The 17625-nt window shown below is 41.2% G+C and overlaps 1 protein-coding gene across 4 annotated transcripts in view; it reads right to left on the minus strand.

Annotated features, from left to right (window-relative positions):
* The window catches only part of traip (TRAF-interacting protein), an 18279-nt gene extending 1075 nt beyond the window's left edge, over positions 1 to 17204 (minus strand). The window contains exons 1-14 of one of the 4 annotated variants that reach the window (XM_061923908.2): positions 16796 to 17204; positions 16659 to 16716; positions 10063 to 10146; positions 9929 to 9968; positions 9720 to 9847; positions 9539 to 9633; positions 7020 to 7133; positions 6841 to 6928; positions 6678 to 6767; positions 6506 to 6594; positions 6281 to 6433; positions 3802 to 3847; positions 3634 to 3726; positions 3505 to 3555 (exon numbers count right to left, since the gene is read on the minus strand). In XM_061923908.2, the coding sequence (XP_061779892.2) occupies positions 3505 to 3555; positions 3634 to 3726; positions 3802 to 3847; positions 6281 to 6433; positions 6506 to 6594; positions 6678 to 6767; positions 6841 to 6928; positions 7020 to 7133; positions 9539 to 9633; positions 9720 to 9847; positions 9929 to 9968; positions 10063 to 10146; positions 16659 to 16716; positions 16796 to 16893 (1227 nt within the window). In that variant the 5' untranslated portion in view covers positions 16894 to 17204. Of the gene's footprint in view, positions 1 to 3458; positions 3556 to 3633; positions 3755 to 3801; positions 3848 to 6280; positions 6434 to 6505; positions 6595 to 6677; positions 6768 to 6840; positions 6929 to 7019; positions 7134 to 9538; positions 9634 to 9719; positions 9848 to 9928; positions 9969 to 10062; positions 10147 to 16658; positions 16717 to 16795 lie in introns of all 4 variants that reach the window. The other 3 variants (XM_061923906.2, XM_072916597.1, XM_061923907.2) reach the window with 3 other exon arrangements.
* Positions 17205 to 17625: the final 421 nt, after the last annotated feature.

Genomic DNA, 17625 nt, shown 5'->3' on the forward strand with positions numbered 1-17625 from the left:
ACACAAACAAACACGGCGGAAAGAACAGCAAGCTATAGCGACATTAGCTCGGATTCAGACTAGGATTTCAGCGGCTTAAGCGATTCAACAGATTACGCATGTATTGAAACGGATGGTTGTAGTGTGGAGGCAGGTAGCGAAAACGAAATTGAAGAAGAAACTGAAGCTATTGAGCCATATCGGTTTGAACCGTATGCAAGCGAAACCGTCGAAAACGACACGACAGCCAGCGACACGGGAGAAAGCGAGGACGAATTCGGCGATCGCCTTCTAACCAACGATTGGTATGTGTTTGTTTGGCATTAAAGGAAACTAACAACTATGAACTAGGTTTACAGCATATGAAATACATTTGGCAACAACATGCACTTTGAGAGTGCAGACAGCCCAATTTTCATGAATTAATATATTCTGTAGACATACCCTCATCCGCGCTCTTTTCCTGAAAGCTGATCTGTCCAGTTTTGGAGTTGATGTCAGCAGGCCAGGGAAGCTAGGGTCGATAGGGGGTTTAGCTCGCTCGTCTGCGGGAACAAACTGCCGCCATTGCTTGCCGTGCTACCGGGGTCCTTTGTCCCTGAATTGCTCACACACTCCGGCAGATTCAATGGGGGTCTGGCGGCAGATTTCTTTGACTTTATCGTTGGAAATGCATCTGCTTTGAGTGTCGCAGGATATCCACACATTCTTGCCATCTCTGTCGTAGCATATCTTTCGTCTGTAAAGTGTGTGGAACAAACGTCCAATTTCTTGCCACTTTCGCATCTTTGGACCACTGGTGCAACTTGAATCCGTCCCTGTTCGTGTTGTTACACCCTCCGACAACACACCGACGAGGCATGATGTCTCCAAGGTACAGAAAACAGTCGAAAAAACGGAAAATAACAGAGCTGATTTGACTCGGTGTTTGAGAAAATGGCGGATTGCTTCCCGATGCGACGTCACGTTGTCACGTCATCGCTCCGAGAGCGAATATTAGAAAGGCGTTTAATTCGCCAAAATTCGCCCATTTAGAGTTCGGAAATCGGTTAAAAAAATATATGGTCTTTTTTCTGCAACATCAAGGTATATATTGACGCTTACATAGGTCTGGTGATAATGTTCCCCTTTAATACACGCTTTGTTTGTTTTGGTTTGTCAGACAGACCTTCAAAGTAGGATCTATCGCATGCCTGCGTTTCACCAATCAAATGCAGTCACTGGTGACGTTTGACTCCGTTTCACCAATCAAACAGAGCCAGGCGGTCACATGATTAACAAGCGTAAGCTTACATGAACTCAACGTCAAATTTGAGGAAGCACATCGCGGTAAGTAACGTTAGTAGATATTTTTGGCTGTCACCGTAGGCTGATGTTAGCTTCCCTGCTATGAATCACTGTCAAATGTACATCGTGTGGGGACATTTATTAACGCACTGCAGCATCATAGACAGACAGAGACACACGCACTCACACGCATAGTCGCACACACTCACGCATGCATAGAAACACCAATCAGAAGTGCACAGTGTGTTCCACACCTATCAGTTTATGGTTTGCGTAAAGGCTAACTTGTTATTTTCCTTTGTAATCTCTGCCTACTGAGCCTATGGTACTGTTAAGTTATTGTGGCTCAATTTGCCTCAATTTTTTTTATGTTAATGTATTATTATTTAATATATATTATTGTTTTAGTTGCTTAAGAGATATTCCTGGCTCTGAATTTGCTCATTGCTATTTTTATGTTTTTGTGCATTATTTGTTTAAACGAACAGGTTACTCATCAGTTACTCAGTACTTTCACAACATACTTTTTACTTTTACTCAAGTAAATATTTGGGTGACTACTCCTTACTTTTATTTGAGTAATACATCTCTAAAGTAACAGTACTCTTACTTGAGTACAATTTCTGGCTACTCTACCCACCTCTGATTTTAGGCAGTACATCCCGCCCTCTCATGGCTTCTACGTAATTTTGTAACTACGTGCATGTGCATTAGCTTTCGGTGTCGTTAGCTGATAACAGCCATTTGGATGGCTAGCGTTAGTTGTCATTGAAGGTATACTTAATCATAACAACAACATGACTGCAACTTGTTCATTGCTTCTCTTGAGCTACTTTTGTATGTGTGCACGCGCTACCTGTGCGTACGTGTTGACGAGACCAGGTGAGTGACAGCCATTAAGACCAATCGTTTGATTCGGGCTGGTAAAAAATGTTTTATTACATAAACTTTGTAACTGTGAAAAATATAGAACATTGTCAATCAAATGTGTTCTGTTGAAACACTTAATAGTAACATAAAGTGGTGTTCTTGTTAGATTTTTAGCTTCAAAAAATGTAACGGTTGAAGTTGCAAACCGCACCTTTTATTTCACAACAAAGAATGTAGAAAATCACAGACATTTCTTAGAGATTTTGATGGTATTTATTTCTGTCGGAAATAACCATAATGAAATATTAATAATACTTTGTTTATGTTTGTGTGCTAATAAACAAATTAAGTATATTATTAAAATAAGACTAATAAAGTCAAGCCACCAAAAACAACCAAAACGGAAAGTTCTTAAGTGGGGCTTTTATACTAATATACTTAGTCACCTACTTTACATATATAATATCTATTTTTACCTTCTTTTTTTAAATAAAAAATATCACAATGGCACCCCATACATGACTTTTGAGTATGGTGGAAAAAGTCTAGACATCTAAAACATATTCTATTAAAAGCTCTCAGGAAGAAAAAAAATACTTAAAATATAAACAAAGTTTAGTTAGTTAGTTAAAAAAATTAAAGAATACTAACTTAATTCATTTAAAAAATTAAAACAACCATACGAAATACTGTTACATGTGTAACTTAACATTAATATTTTTGTACGTTTTGACAGGTTATTATTTTTATTCTATTCTCACATGGGGAAAAAACAACAGTAAAATTTTTAAAAAATTGCAAAAAAAATTTAATTATGTAATTAAAAAAAGCTGAAATGTTCCAACTACCGTATTTTTCGGACTATAAGTCGCAGTTTTTTTCATAGTTTGGCCGGGCTCCAGTGCGACTTATGTTTTTTTCCTTCTTTATTATGCATTTTCGGCAGGTGCGACTTATACCCCTATAATATAGTCACCTATAATTCATAGCTGACATCTGTTTTTAGCATTTTTTGGTAAATACATTTTTATTTTAAAAATTCAGTATGCGGCCTAAGGTGGAAAAAAGTTTGGACACCCCTGAACTAAAGTATCAAAAGTATCGATATTTAGATTTGACGATCAATATTAGAGCATAAAGATATGGTATTGATCCAAACATCACTACTCGTGCAGGTTGTGTCGAAAAAAATGTACCGGCATAATGCCTGAGTAGGAAGATGGAAACGTGACGTTTTAATCGCAGTTATTAGCAAAACCGGTTAACTGTTGAATCCCAAAAACGAACATCAAACTGGGTTCAAGTAAAGAACCCACTCCTACCGTTCAATAAAGTTAGCGACTGCCATAGCAAGTAACGGAAGGATACAGGTTGGAAGAATTTGGTCCGTCCTCCTAATCCATCATAACCACTTTTCACCTAAAATGAAGAGTAACTTTAGTTATTTAAATGACAAACATGTTTCCAAAAGATGTCAGAGAGGACTTGTTCACATACAGCTCCAAGCTTCCTCTGAGGGTCCAACATGCTCCCAAAAGTCTTCTTCCTGAAGAGGAGGGAGTTCCTCAAAAAAGGATCTTCCTTTCGGACCTGAGTGACAAAATGCTCCAGGTATACTCTGAAATTTAGAAATAGACCCTCTATGAAATGATCTATGAAATGTACCTTGCTTAACGACGACGCCTTCTCTTTGTGTTTTGAGACGGATGACCTGGTAATTGAAGCAGTCATAAATGCTAACAAATGCACTTCTTCCAGTAGTCAATATGACGTAATATAGAAATATAGCAATGACACTCGACAGTAGTTAGTGTACAGCTTGTATAGCTCAGTGATGTGATCTGGGAAATACAAAAAAAACCCAACAGCAATATTGGGATAGTCTTCAAAGTTTGCGGCTTCACTCTATCATGGAATTAAATTAAAAAAAAAGCATATTTAAAGTATTTTTTATGCTGTAGACAAATGAATTATAGTGAATAATTCCTACATGGTGGAAATGCAATTACCACGGTCGGGCTAAGGACCAATTAACATTGATAATTGAGGGAATACTATTATTATGACAGCTTTCTATAACATGACAACGAAACCAAACACACCTCCATGATAAGTTCCTTGCTGAGGCAACAAATTTAGTTTAGATCGGATTTTTTTTAAATATTTCATTAAAAAACACGGAAGTGATATTGTGACGCCAAAAAAATTACCGTATTTTCCGCACTATAAGGCGCACCTAAAAACCTCCGATTTTCTCAAAAGCTGACAGTGCGCCTTATAATCCGGTGCGCCTTATATATGGACCAATATTGAGCCACAACAGGTCTCGCAACTACGGGATGCATAACGTAACCCCAGCCTCTACTGTAGCGTCTATTCCAGGGGTCACCAACCTTTTTGAAACCAAGAGCTACTTCTTGGGTACTGATTGATGCAAAGGGCTACCTGTTTTCATCCATCCATTTTCTACCGCTTATTCCCTTTGGGGTCGCTAGAGCCTATCTCAGCTACAATCGGGCGGAAGACGAGGTACACCCTGGACAAGTCGCCACCTCATCGCAGGGGCTACCAGTTTGATACACACTTAAATAAATTGCTAGAAATAGCCAATTTGCTCAATTTACCTTTAACTCTATGTTATTATTAATAATTAATGATATTTATCTTTGTGGAAACACTGATCATCTTAATGATTTCTCACAATAAATATATATAGAAACAGATAAATATCAATATGCAACACTTTATTTTTATATTTTCTCTAAGTGCACATTTTTCAAATTAAACATTTTCAAATGATCACTTCTAAGACAGTCTTGTGAAATCCCAATATCCCATTTTAACTAGCTAGCCACTAACATTTTTTAACAAATCATGAATTACTTTGCACCATGTTTGTACAAATAATAACTCATGTAAAATACAAAAGTCAACTCTCAAATTTTTAAATGAATCATGTCACACTTTGAACTGGACACCAAATCTGTTATCTGTTTCTTTGTCAGTGAGTGAAGACCAAGTCTTTAAAATATTTTCTTGGATTTTCAAATTCTATTTGAGTTTTGTCTCTCTTAGAATTAAAAATGTCGAGCAAAGCGAGACCAGGTCGCCAGTAAATAAATAACATTTAAAAAATAGAGGCAGCTCACTGGTAAGTGCTGCTATTTGAGCTATTTTTAGAACAGGCCAGCGGGCTACTCATCTGGTCCTTACGGGCGACCTGGTGCCCGCGGGCACCGCGTTGGTGACCCCTGCTCTATTCTATGCGCCTTATATATGAACAAAGTTTTAAAATAGGTAATTAATTGAAGGTGCGCCTTATAATCCGGTGCGCCTTATAGTGCGGAAAATACTGTAATGTTTAAAAAAGCAAATTTCCGCTGACATTTCACATGCCTGTCGATCTCACGAGTGAGGGAAGAGTGGATCGTGAGATCGACAGGCGGATCGGTGCGGCGTCTTCAGTAATGCGGACGCTGTATCGATCTGTTGTGGTGAAGAAGGAGCTGAGCCGGAAGGCAAAGCTCTCGATTTACCGGTCGATCTATGTTCCCATCCTCACCTATGGTCATGACTGAAAGGACAAGATCACGGGTACAAGCGGCCGAAATGAGTTTCCTCCGCCGGGTGGCAGGGCTCTCCCTTAGAGATAGGGTGAGAAGCTCTGTCATCCGCGGGGAGCTCAAAGTAAAGCCGCTGCTCCTCCACATCGAGAGGAGCCAGTTGAGGTGGTTCGGGCAATTGGTCAGGATGCCACCTGAACGCCTCCCTAGGGAGGTGTTTAGGGCACGTCCGACCGGTAGTAGGCCACGGGGAAGACCTAGGACACGTTGGGAAGACTATATATCCCGGCTGGCCTGGGAACGCCTCGGGATCCCCCGGGAGGAGCTGGACGAAGTGGCTTGGGAGAGGGAAGTCTGGGCTTCCCTGCTTAGGCTGCTGCCCCCGCGACCCGACCTCGGATAAGCGGAGGAGGATGGATGGATGGATGGATTTCACATGCCTGCATTTACACTGCTTTCAAAGCTGTACATTGACTACTCTAAGTTTACACCAAGTTTCATTCCTACAGTATTGTCCCTAGAAGGTACAGGGGTCGAGGTGCACTGACTGTTGTGAGATAAAAAAATAATAAAATACATACAATCGATGGTCTGAAAGCATCTTCTTGGATGGGGCCTTCATTGGTCTCTTGGTCACATCATCTGGGGTCTTTAGGTCAAAAGTCATGTTCAGGTCAACGTCCTCACCATCCACAGGCTGGTGGAGGTGTGGTTTCAGCTCTATAGGAGCCGGGCTGAGGGGGTAGCAGGGAAAAGTCAGGTTAGCACAAATGTGGGATTTTAGTCCAACTGCGAGGGGCGTTTACCTCTCAAAGACCAGCCGACTGAGTGCCTCGTTGGTCCGTGTTGGCGTAGTCAGAGACTTCTGCAGGAACTCCACCTTCTTCTTCAGACTCTATGGTAAGACACAGTGTGTAATGTATGCATGCAGCTATACCAACATGGATTCCTCTCTATGATTCTCTTGCAGTGCCTTACAGAGATCTCTTTGTCAGCACCCTCCAGATCCTTTTGCAGAGACTCCTTGTCCTCTTTCGCTTGATTCACTGCCATTGAGGCTTTTTGGAACTAAAGAAAAACACCACTTTATAGAGACATAAGCATATTAAATATGATCACTGACTCGCTAAGGTGATGACACCTTGTTGTTGGAAGTGAACACTTCCCTCCTCAGCCTCTCGCACGCGTCGTTAGAAGATTTTAGGCTTCCCTTTAGGTTGTCATACTCTCTGGAAAGAAGAGGTGTCGATGACGACAGAAGTGTCATTCATGGAGACTCACAGTTCTTGTGGAAGGAACTCAATAAGGACATTTACTTACTTTTTGAGAGAGATACAGTAGATGGAGAGCTGCTCCACAGCAGCATGACTAACCCCCATGTCTGTAATCATGGACTCCACTTCTGATCTTTGACCTTGTAATAAAACATTCAGGCTGGTGGCCGACGAGCAGTGTGAGCACACAAAGTTGGTAGAAGAACAAAAAGCACATTTAGTATACAGTTCAGTTAAAGTACCAATGATCGTCACACACACACTAGGTGTGGCGAAATTATTCTCTGCATTTGACCCATCACCCTTGATCACCCCCTGGGAGGTGAGGGGAGCAGTGAGCAGCAGCGGTGGCTGCGCCCGGGAATATTTTTTGGTGATTTAACCCCCAATTCCAACCCTTGATGCTGAGTATCAAGCAGGGAGGTAATGGGTCCCATTTTTATAGTTTTTGGTATGACTCGGCCGGGGTTCGAAGTCACAACCTACCGATCTCAGGGCGGACACTCTAACCACTAGGCAACAGTGGTACCTACCTTTTTGTATGCCTCACTTTTTATGAATCCGTTTACCCGTTCACTATTCCGCCGAATCAAGTGCCCAAACAAAGAATCCCATGTCTTTCTGACTCAGTCTATATGCTTTTTATAACCGAGTATGACTGCAAAATAGGGCTGTATGATAAACATTCTTAACGATAAGTCACGTAAAAACACCCGACATTTTTTTCCGTAAAACCGTGATTGATAACTGCACTTTGAAAAACACACACGCTGGCTAGTGCCACCTCTCTAGCTAGCCTAAATGCCAACATGAATCCAAGAGACATTAACGTCTTTCCCCATAAAAAAAACAACACATTTTTAAATTAAGATTTCAGTGCGTCGGGATGTCAAACTCGTTTTCATTGAGGGCCACATCGCAGTTACGGCTGCCATCAGAGGGTTGTTTGTAACAACGAATAATACCCCCCCAATTCAACCCCGCCCCCCCAACCCTGCCCACCTCAACCTCCTCATGCTCTCTCAGGGAGAGCATGTCCCAAATTCCAAGATGCTGTTTTGAGGCATGTAAAAAAAAAAAAAAAAGAACTTTGTAACTTCAATAATAAATATGGCAGTCACGTTATCGATGGGAAAATTCATTTTTACACAATATGATTTGCCTGAACGGCTAGGAGACACCAAGGGTAACAAGCGATAGAAAATAGATTAGAAAGGAAAGATAATATATATATATATATATATATATATATATATATATATATATATATATATAATAAAACAACTTTTTTTTTTTACTTGGGACTCCCTGTGGGCCGGATTTTGGATGCTGGGGGGCCGGATCTGGCCCGCGGGCTGTAGTTTGGGGACCCCTGCTCTAACCACTAGGCCACTGAGCAGGTAAATTCAAGAAAGAGGCACAGAGAAGTACCGTATTTTTCGGACTATAAGTCGCAGCTTTTTTCATAGTTTGGCCGGGGGCGCGACTTATACTCAGGAGTGACTTATGTGTGAAATTATTAGCACATTACCGTAAAATATCAAATAATATTATTTAGCTCATTCACGTAAGAGACTAGACGTACAAGATTTCATGGGATTTAGCGATTAGGAGTGACAGATTGTTTGGTAAACGTATAGCATGTTTTATATGTTATAGTTATTTGAATGACTCTTACCATAATATGTTACGTTAATAATAATAATAATAATAACTGGGATTTATATAGCGCTTTTCTAAGTACCCAAAGTCGCTTTACATGTAGAACCCATCATTCATTCACACCTGGTGGTGGTAAGCTACTTTCATAGCCACAGCTTCCCTGGGGTAGACTGACGGACGCGTGGCTGCAATATGCGCCAACGGCCCCTCCGACCACCACCTATCATTCATCATTCAATTCACCGGTGTGAGTGGCACCGGGGGCAAAGGGTGAAGTGTCCCGCCCAAGGACACAACGGCAGTGATTTTTGGATGGTAAGAGGCGGGGAGCGAACCTGCAACCCTCAGGTTTCTGGCACGGTTGCTCTACCCACTACGCCATGCCGCCCCAACGTTAACATACCAGGCACGTTCTCAGTTGGTTATTTATGTGTCATATAACGTACACTTATTCAGCCTGTTCACTATTCTTTATTTATTTTAAATTGCCTTTCAAATGTCTATTCTTGGTGTTGGGTTTTATCAAATAAATTTCCCCCAAAAATGCGACTTGTACGGTATATGTTTTTTTCCTTCTTTATTATGCATTTTCGGCAGGTGCAACTTATACTCCGGAGCGACTTATACTCCGAAAAATTACAGTACAAAGGTACCTCTACCCTCCCCTCTCTCTGTCGTCTTCCCGAACAAGAGGCTTCAATAAAAGGTAACTCATTTTATTTGTTACTAAGTATGCATGTGAAACTATAATGTATCTCAAAAAATTTGTTTTGTTTTAATATTTCTAGGCGTCTTGGACACATTAACTGGATTTACATTATTTATTGTACAACCTTTTGGAACGGATCACTAAGGAAGAACTGACCTAAGTGAGGTCAGTATAATTGGTTTTAATGCACTCACCTCTCATAGGTTTTCAGTTTGGTCCTCAGTCTGCGAGCCTCCTCCTTAACAGCCTGGGTGTCATTACGTTGAGTCTCCAGGTAGGTCATTTGTTTCTGTAAAGTCAAGTAATCAAAAAAACACCATTAGACATGCAATAATAAAGAAATGCGTTTCAATGTTAAGAAAACAGACTGCGTACTCTGAGAGCAGAACACAACTTCTCCTTATCTACAACGTCTTTCCTCAAACTGTCCAAGTCTCTCCCCTGCTTGTCCACAGTGTCCTTAAGAGCCTCCACGTTTTTTTGTTTGTCCCGCCAGTCTTTTTCTACATAAAATAAGACGGTGAAATCTCAGCTTTGGCGTTTTCTTAGCGGTAATCATGTCACAAAACAAATATCAATGTTACCTTTAGAACTTAGAAGGACCCTTAGCCTGCCAAGTTCATTCTAAAAAAAAAAAAAGGGGGAGAAGGGAGACAAATGTCAAACAATGTCTTAAGTCACAGAGGGAATATTTAGAATGTTTAAATAGTACTCGTACCTGCAAGTATTCAGGATCTGTTGAACACTCTTCCTCTGCAGGAATGTTGAAGAAGAGCCTGCTAATAACATGCCTGCTGCTGACCTATGCAATACATTTGATATGAGTTAATATTAGTTCATTGAGCTGGTTGAACATGTGCTAGAACAGGGGTGTCCAAACTTTTTCCAGCGAGGGCCGCAAAAATGAAACTATGCTGCAGGGGCCACTTTAATACATTTTCTACATGAAAGATCCTAGAACCAAAACATCATAAGTCATTCAATATTTGCTAAACTATCTGAACACAACATCCATATCTTAGCTTTGTGTTACCAGTAGCAAAACATAATATACCCTGAATTCAGCATTTTCAAGCGTAAACATGGATGAATGAAGTAAAAATACCAATATTATAGTAAAAACCCCGTTTCCATATGAGTTGGGAAATTGTGTTAGATGTAAATATAAACGGAATACAATGATTTGCAAATCCTTTTCAACCCATATTCAATTGAATGCACTACAAAGACAAGATATTTGATGTTCAAACTCATAAACTTTATTTTTTTTCCTGCAAATAATAATCAACTTAGAATTTCATGGCTGCAACACGTGCCAAAGTAGTTGGGAAAGGGCATGTTCACCACTGTGTTACATGGCCTTTCCTTTTAACAACACTCAGTAAACGTTTGGGAACTGAGGAGACACATTTTTGAAGCTACTCAGCTTAAGTTGTTCAACAGTCCGGGGTCTCCGTTGTGGTATTTTAGGCTTCATAATGCGCCACACATTTTCAATGGGAGACAGGTCTGGACTACAGGCAGGCCAGTCTAGTACCCGCACTCTTTTACTATGAAGCCACGTTGATGTAACACGTGGCTTGGCATTGTCTTGCTGAAATAAGCAGGGGCGTCCATGGTAACGTTGCTTGGATGGCAACATATGTTGCTCCAAAACCTGTATGTACCTTTCAGCATTAATGGCGCCTTCACAGATGTGTAAGTTACCTATGTCTTGGGCACTAATACACCCCCATACCATCACAGATGCTGGCTTTTCAATTTTGCGCCTATAACAATCCGGATGGTTCTTTTCCTCTTTGGTCCGGAGGACACGACGTCCACAGTTTCAAAAAAAATTTGAAATGTGAACTCGTCAGAACACTTTTCCACTTTGTATCAGTCCATCTTAGATGAGCTCAGGCCCAGCGAAGCCGACGGCGTTTCTGGGTGTTGTTGATAAACGGTTTTCGCCTTGCATAGGAGAGTTTTAACTTGCACTTACAGATGTAGCGACCAACTGTAGTTACTGACAGTGGGTTTCTGAAGTGTTCCTGAGCCCATGTGGTGATATCCTTTACACACTGATGTCGCTTGTTGATGCAGTGCAGCCTGTCCGGCGCTGTCTCCCTGTCTTGGTGAACGTCACGTGTGTTCGCCTTCTGTCATCCACTGTTCCCACGCATTTAGCAGTCTAGCTTCGAATGCCCTGTTGACACCAATATCTAGCGGCTGGAGGTCTTTTGTCAATCCACCCGGAATGACGGCGAGTATTGAATTAAGCGCGAAAGCGTGTCTCTTAATGTGATGTAATGAGCTAGCAAATATAACAACTACACTACCCAGCATGCAACGATAGTGACGAGCATGCGCGGTAGCCCTGAGAAGCGTTGTATGCTGGGAGTTAGAATGTGGTTATGAGCACGCTGTGAGTAAACGTTGAGAACTCAGTTAACACGCCTTGTCTGCATTATTTATAATTAGACAGACAACACACTTAATAGGAGCCATTTTGGGGTCTTTACATAAACACACAAATGGAAATGAAACGTCACATATCCCAGCATGCACCGCGCGCTTCTTCTTCTTCTACGGGGAAAAAAGATGGCGGCTGTTTACCGTAGTTGCGAGACCGAAACTTTATGAAAATTAATATTAATATTAACCCATATATAAGGCGCACCGGATTATAAGGCGCACTGTCAGCTTTTGAGAAAATTTGTGGTTTTTAGGTGCGCCTTATAGTGCGGAAAATACGGTAACTTGGTACTCAACACATGCTAATTGTTAACATCCATCCATTTTCTACCCAACATGCTAACTTTTTTTTTTTTTTTTGCCAATTTTGCAGCTAATAGCATCAGAATCATACAACTCGGTACTTGACACATGCTTACTGTTGGCAAGCTAACTTATTTAGCCAACTTTGCAGCGGAACGCCTCAGAGTCAAATAACTTGGTACTTCATACATGCCAACTGTTAGTATGCTAACTTTTTTAATCCGAAAGCCTCAGTCATATAACTTCAGCTTCAGTTTATTTCGAACATGAATACGATACATATGCTTTTTAGTCATAGCTATATGTAGAAGTGGCTGGTTGCATCAGCTCTGCTCTTTTAATGTCCTTTGATGTTTCCCTCCCCACATGTAAGAGGGATGTGTGCTATGGCTTTGAGTTGTTTATTTCCCTTGGCCTCAGTCTGGAACCCCCTCTCCAGGGGCCCAGGCTTAGACCGATTCTTATTTTTATTTTTTTCTCCCCCTCATTGTTTACCTGTATCTCATCTTTTTTGTAAGGAGCGCTGGAAGTTGGCAGACCCGTCAGCGATCCTGTTCTGTCTCCCTGTAATGTTTGTCTGATCTTGAATGGGATTGTGCTGAAAATTTTATTTTCCCCTCGGGGATTAATAAAGTATTTCTGAACTGAATCACATTTGTGATTTGTTTGATTTCTTTGGTTAATCCATTCCATAATTTAATTCCACATACGAATATGCTAAAGGTTTTAAGTGTTGATCGGTAGGTCGTGAGTTCAAAGCGAGTCATACCAAAGACTATAAAAATGGGACCCATTACCCCCATAATTAGGGGTTTAAATCACCAAAATAATTCCTGATTCGCTGTGCCTCTTTCTTGAATTGATCTGCTCAGTGGCCTAGTGGTTAGAGTGTCCGCCCTGAGATCGGTCGGTCGTGAGTTCAAACCCCAGCCGAGTCATACCAAAGACTATAAAAATGGGACCAGTTACCTCCCTGCTTGGCACTCAGTATCAAAGGTTGGAATTGGGGGTTGAATCACCAAAAATTATTCCTGGGCATGGCCACTGCTGCTGCTCACTGCTCCCCTCACCTCCCAGGGGGTGGAACAAGGGGATGGGTCAAATGCATTGAGTAATTTCACCACACCTAGTGTGTGTGTGTGACTATCAGTGGTATTTTAACTTAATGGTGATTTGACATGGATACGTCTTTAAGTCAATTGACTTGGTACTTTTAGCACATTGTAAATGTCAGCATGCTAACGTTAGCATTTAAGTTGGTTTTGCAGGTTTCAGCATCCGAAGGCAATTTTTCCCGAAATCGATTCCCGGGGGCCGCAGTTTGGACACCCCTGTGCTGAAAGAAGTGTGCTGTTCAACCCTTTTTCGATTACGCATGCACCTCCTGGTACCCCAGCACCTCCAAAACCCTCAAATCTAGACTCCAAACATCCCAGAACAAGCTAGTCAGGTTACTTTTAGACCTCCACCCCAGATCCCACCTCACTCCTACCCACTTCTCCAAAGTGGGCTGGCTCAGGGTGGAGGACAGAGTAAAACAACTTGCACTGAGCCTAGTCTATAAAATCCGCTACAACTCCGTGATACCGAAGTACATGTCAAACTACTTCCTTAACATAAATGACCGCCATAACCACAACACCAGGGGGAGCTGCACTAACCACGTTAAACCCAGATTCCGATCTAACAAAGGTCTTACCTCATTCTCCTTCTATGCCACATCAATATGGAATGCACTCCCAACAGGTGTAAAAGAAAGTGCATCTCTATCCTCCTTCAAAACCGCACTAAAAGAACACCTCCAGGCAGCTTCAACCCTAAACTAACACCCTACCCCTTCCACATCCCACCTCCCCGGATTGTAAATAATCAAATGTAAATAATCAATGTATATTCTTGTTCTTATGCTTTCTGAACTCTCTATGTCCACTACTTGTTGTACATATCCTACCAAGTCAGACCTACACTGTTTCAATGTCCATTTCTCTGATGATGCAATTGTTGATGACCGAAGTGCTGATCAATGTTCCCTCTAAGGTGCGCGCCTGTGCAATTGCGCACTGCTCAAGCGTCCTCTGCGCACGGCAAATCTATGCCACGCACAAAATCAAATAAAAAAATAAGCTCATAACAATTTTCGACACCACACGGACACGACAGAGAAAACCGTTTTCGTCATCATTGTTCAAATGTTGTAACGTCTGTCGAGACGCTTTGAGGACATGAATTCCATCGATCACTTTACTGAGCAAAACTCTTTATTGTCGGCCATAAACACATCACCAAAACATTAGTAAAAAAAATTATATCTAGCAAAACTGGTCATTTTCTGCAGTACAAACCAGACCAAAACCAACTTTGTTATATCAACAGCAGCCGCTCGCTCTTTCTCACTTGCGCCAACACATGCACATATGGCACTTAGCCAGTGATGCGTTTATAGCCCCACAAAAAGTCAGACAACTCCAACACCACACATAAAGTGTAATTCCAGGTCGTTACACTATGATTTACCGATCAAATGTGTGCTTATTCTAGTGTCATTTATTAGGAATCTTAATTTATAAATATTAATCATGAAATGCTGTTAGTATATTAAATAAATACCGGTACTAATAAATAGGGATGCCCGATAATGGCTTTTTGCCGATTTCCGATATTCCAATATTGTCCAACTCTTTAATTACCGATACCAACCGATACCGATATATACAGTCGTGGAATTAACACATTATTATGCCTAATTTGGACAACCAGGTATGGTGAAGATAAGGTACTTTTTTAAAAAAATTATAAAATAAAATAAAATAAATAAATTAAAAACATTTTCTTGAATAAAAAAGAAAGTAAAACAATATAAAAACAGTTACATTGAAACTAGTAATTAATGAAAATTAGTAAAATTAACTGTTAAAGGTTAGTACTATTAGTGGACCAGCAGCACGCACAATCATGTGTGCTTACGGACTGTATCCCTTGCAGACTGTATTGATATATAATGTAGGAACCAGAATATTAATAACAGAAAGAAACAACCCTTTTGTGTGAATGAGTGTGAATGAGTGTAAACGGGGGAGGAAGGTTTTTTTGGGTTGGTGCACTAATTGTAAGTGTATCTTGTGTTTTTTATGTTGATTTAATAAAAATAAAAAAATTAAAAAAAACGATACCGATAAAAAAACTGATACCTATAATTTCCGATATTACATTTTAACGCATTTATCTGCCGATATTATCGGACATCTCTACGAATAAAAATATATTTTTTACAAATAGGAAGTTGCAGGAATGTACACATGATCCCCTGCTTACATCTCATTGTGCAACATGTGAATGTTTTAATGGGAACTAAATGCAATGTCTGAAAGGGGTACAAATTACTTCCAAAGCAGGACCTCCACCCAGACAAACAATACAAGTACACAGTTCATGAAAAACAATATTTTTTGTTATTGTCATTGTAAGTGGGCCTAAACACTTATATTAGAAAATAACCTCATGGAAATGACTGCTGTCATTTGATTATAATAATAAGAGCATGTTGTCTGTCTATCTGTGTTGGCCCTGCGATGAGATGGGGACTTGTCCAGAGTGTACACCGCCTTCCGCCCGAATGCAGCTGAGATAGGCTCCAGCAACCCCCACCACCCCGAAAGGGGCAAGCGGTAGAAAATGGATGGATGGATGGAGATTGAACTTGTTATTTAGTCAGGTTTGGGACAGGTGTGCTGCTGGTGTAGCCACAGTGTGCACGTCTGATGTTGCTCACATGGGCTCCACTGAATGCTCAGGGAGTTTTTGTGTTTGCTCACACACATGAACAATTAGATGGAACATTGGTGCTGATGGCTGGGGAGAGGGAAGTCTGGGCTTCCCTGCTTAGGCTGCTGCCCCCGCGACCCGACCTCGGACAAGCAGAAGAAGATGGATGGATTGGTGCTGATATCAACCAAACCTAACCCCCCCCCCCACATCCCGGATTGTAAATAATGTAAATAATTCAATGTATATACTCTGATGATTAACTTGTGTGATGACTGCATTATGATGATAGTATATATTTGTACCATGAATTGATTTAAGTGGACCCAGACTTAAACAAGTTGAAAAACTTATTCGGGTGTTACCATTTAACACCGGGGGGAGCTCAAAGTAAAGCCGCTGCTCCTCCACATCGAGAGGAGCCAGATGAGGTGGTTCGGGCATCTGGTCAGGATGCCACCCGAACACCTCCCTAGGGAGGTGTTTAGGGCACGTCCGACCAGTAGGAGGCCGCGGGGAAGACCCAGGACACGTTGGGAAGACTATGTCTCCCGGCTGTCCTGGGAACGCCTCGGGGTCCCACAGGAAGAGTTGGACGAAGTGGCTGGGGAGAGGGAAGTCTGGGCTTCCCTGCTTAGGCTGCTGCCCCCGCGACTCGACCTCGGATAAGCGGAAGAAGATGGATGGATGGATAGGTGTTACCATTTAGTGGTTAATTGTACGGAATATGTGCTGTACTGTGCAATCTACTAATAAAAGTCTCAATCAATCAATCAATGGACGCATCCTTACCTGCTTCCTACACTGCGGACATGACTTTATAGGCGCTGCTTGGAACCACTGAAGGAGGCTAACAGGCAAATAAATAATGTAACAATGAAAAAGGAGACATTAAATTAAAAAAAAAAACTTCAATTTGAGGACGTTACCAGTCATGATGGAAAATGTGGCCGCAGTGGATGGCAGCAACATCTTTGAAGGGATCAAAGAAATCGGCGCAAATTGTACAAACTGCTCGAATAGGCATTTTAATCCCCAAAGAAGCGTCCTGTTGTTATTCCGCAGTAAAATAACGTAGATGGGCGCCATACATGGGTAAATGTGAAACTTAACAGCTAGCTTACACAACGTTTAGCTACTAGCTGGGCTAATAATCACCCACGGAGAATGTTATGTCAACTGCAAAGTCCGCCGCCACACACTCGCGTCAACATTATCCGTTCCGTCCAATTCGAGGTATTTTAATACTGACTTCTTCAGGCAAATTGGAGTAAGTTAATCACAAAAGACGACGCATCGAGGCTACTCCATGTTTCCCCGCTGCACGTTCAAACACAAGCCCCGCCCCCTCATATACAAGCCCCGCCCTACTTTGTGAGTTCCGTGGTTGCTCGTAAACATACGGTGGCCCGGGAGTGCAAAACACTTTTATTTCACGAAACAAATTAGAATCTCCAAAAAAACACAGAAACAATAAAATACTTTAATGCCCGCAGAGCCTGAATGAAGACGTAAAGTTTCAGCGAAGGTGGACACAATGATTGGCTGATTTAGCTGTCAATCTGTAATGTTGGACATTCCCCTTCCTGATTAAGAAAGCGTAAATTGTTTCGGATTTTGTTTTTGTTTTTTTCAAAAATTGTAAAGTGTTTGTTTTTTTGCTATTTTTTTCTGAAATTGTGAGTTGTTTCGTCTTTTGTGGCTTCTTTAGTTTTAATTTTTTTTATGTAATGTTAGTTTTTTAGTCATCAGCATGCGA

This window comes from Nerophis lumbriciformis, linkage group LG28 (assembly GCF_033978685.3).
Source record: "Nerophis lumbriciformis linkage group LG28, RoL_Nlum_v2.1, whole genome shotgun sequence".
Taxonomy (NCBI): Eukaryota; Metazoa; Chordata; class Actinopteri; order Syngnathiformes; family Syngnathidae; genus Nerophis; species Nerophis lumbriciformis.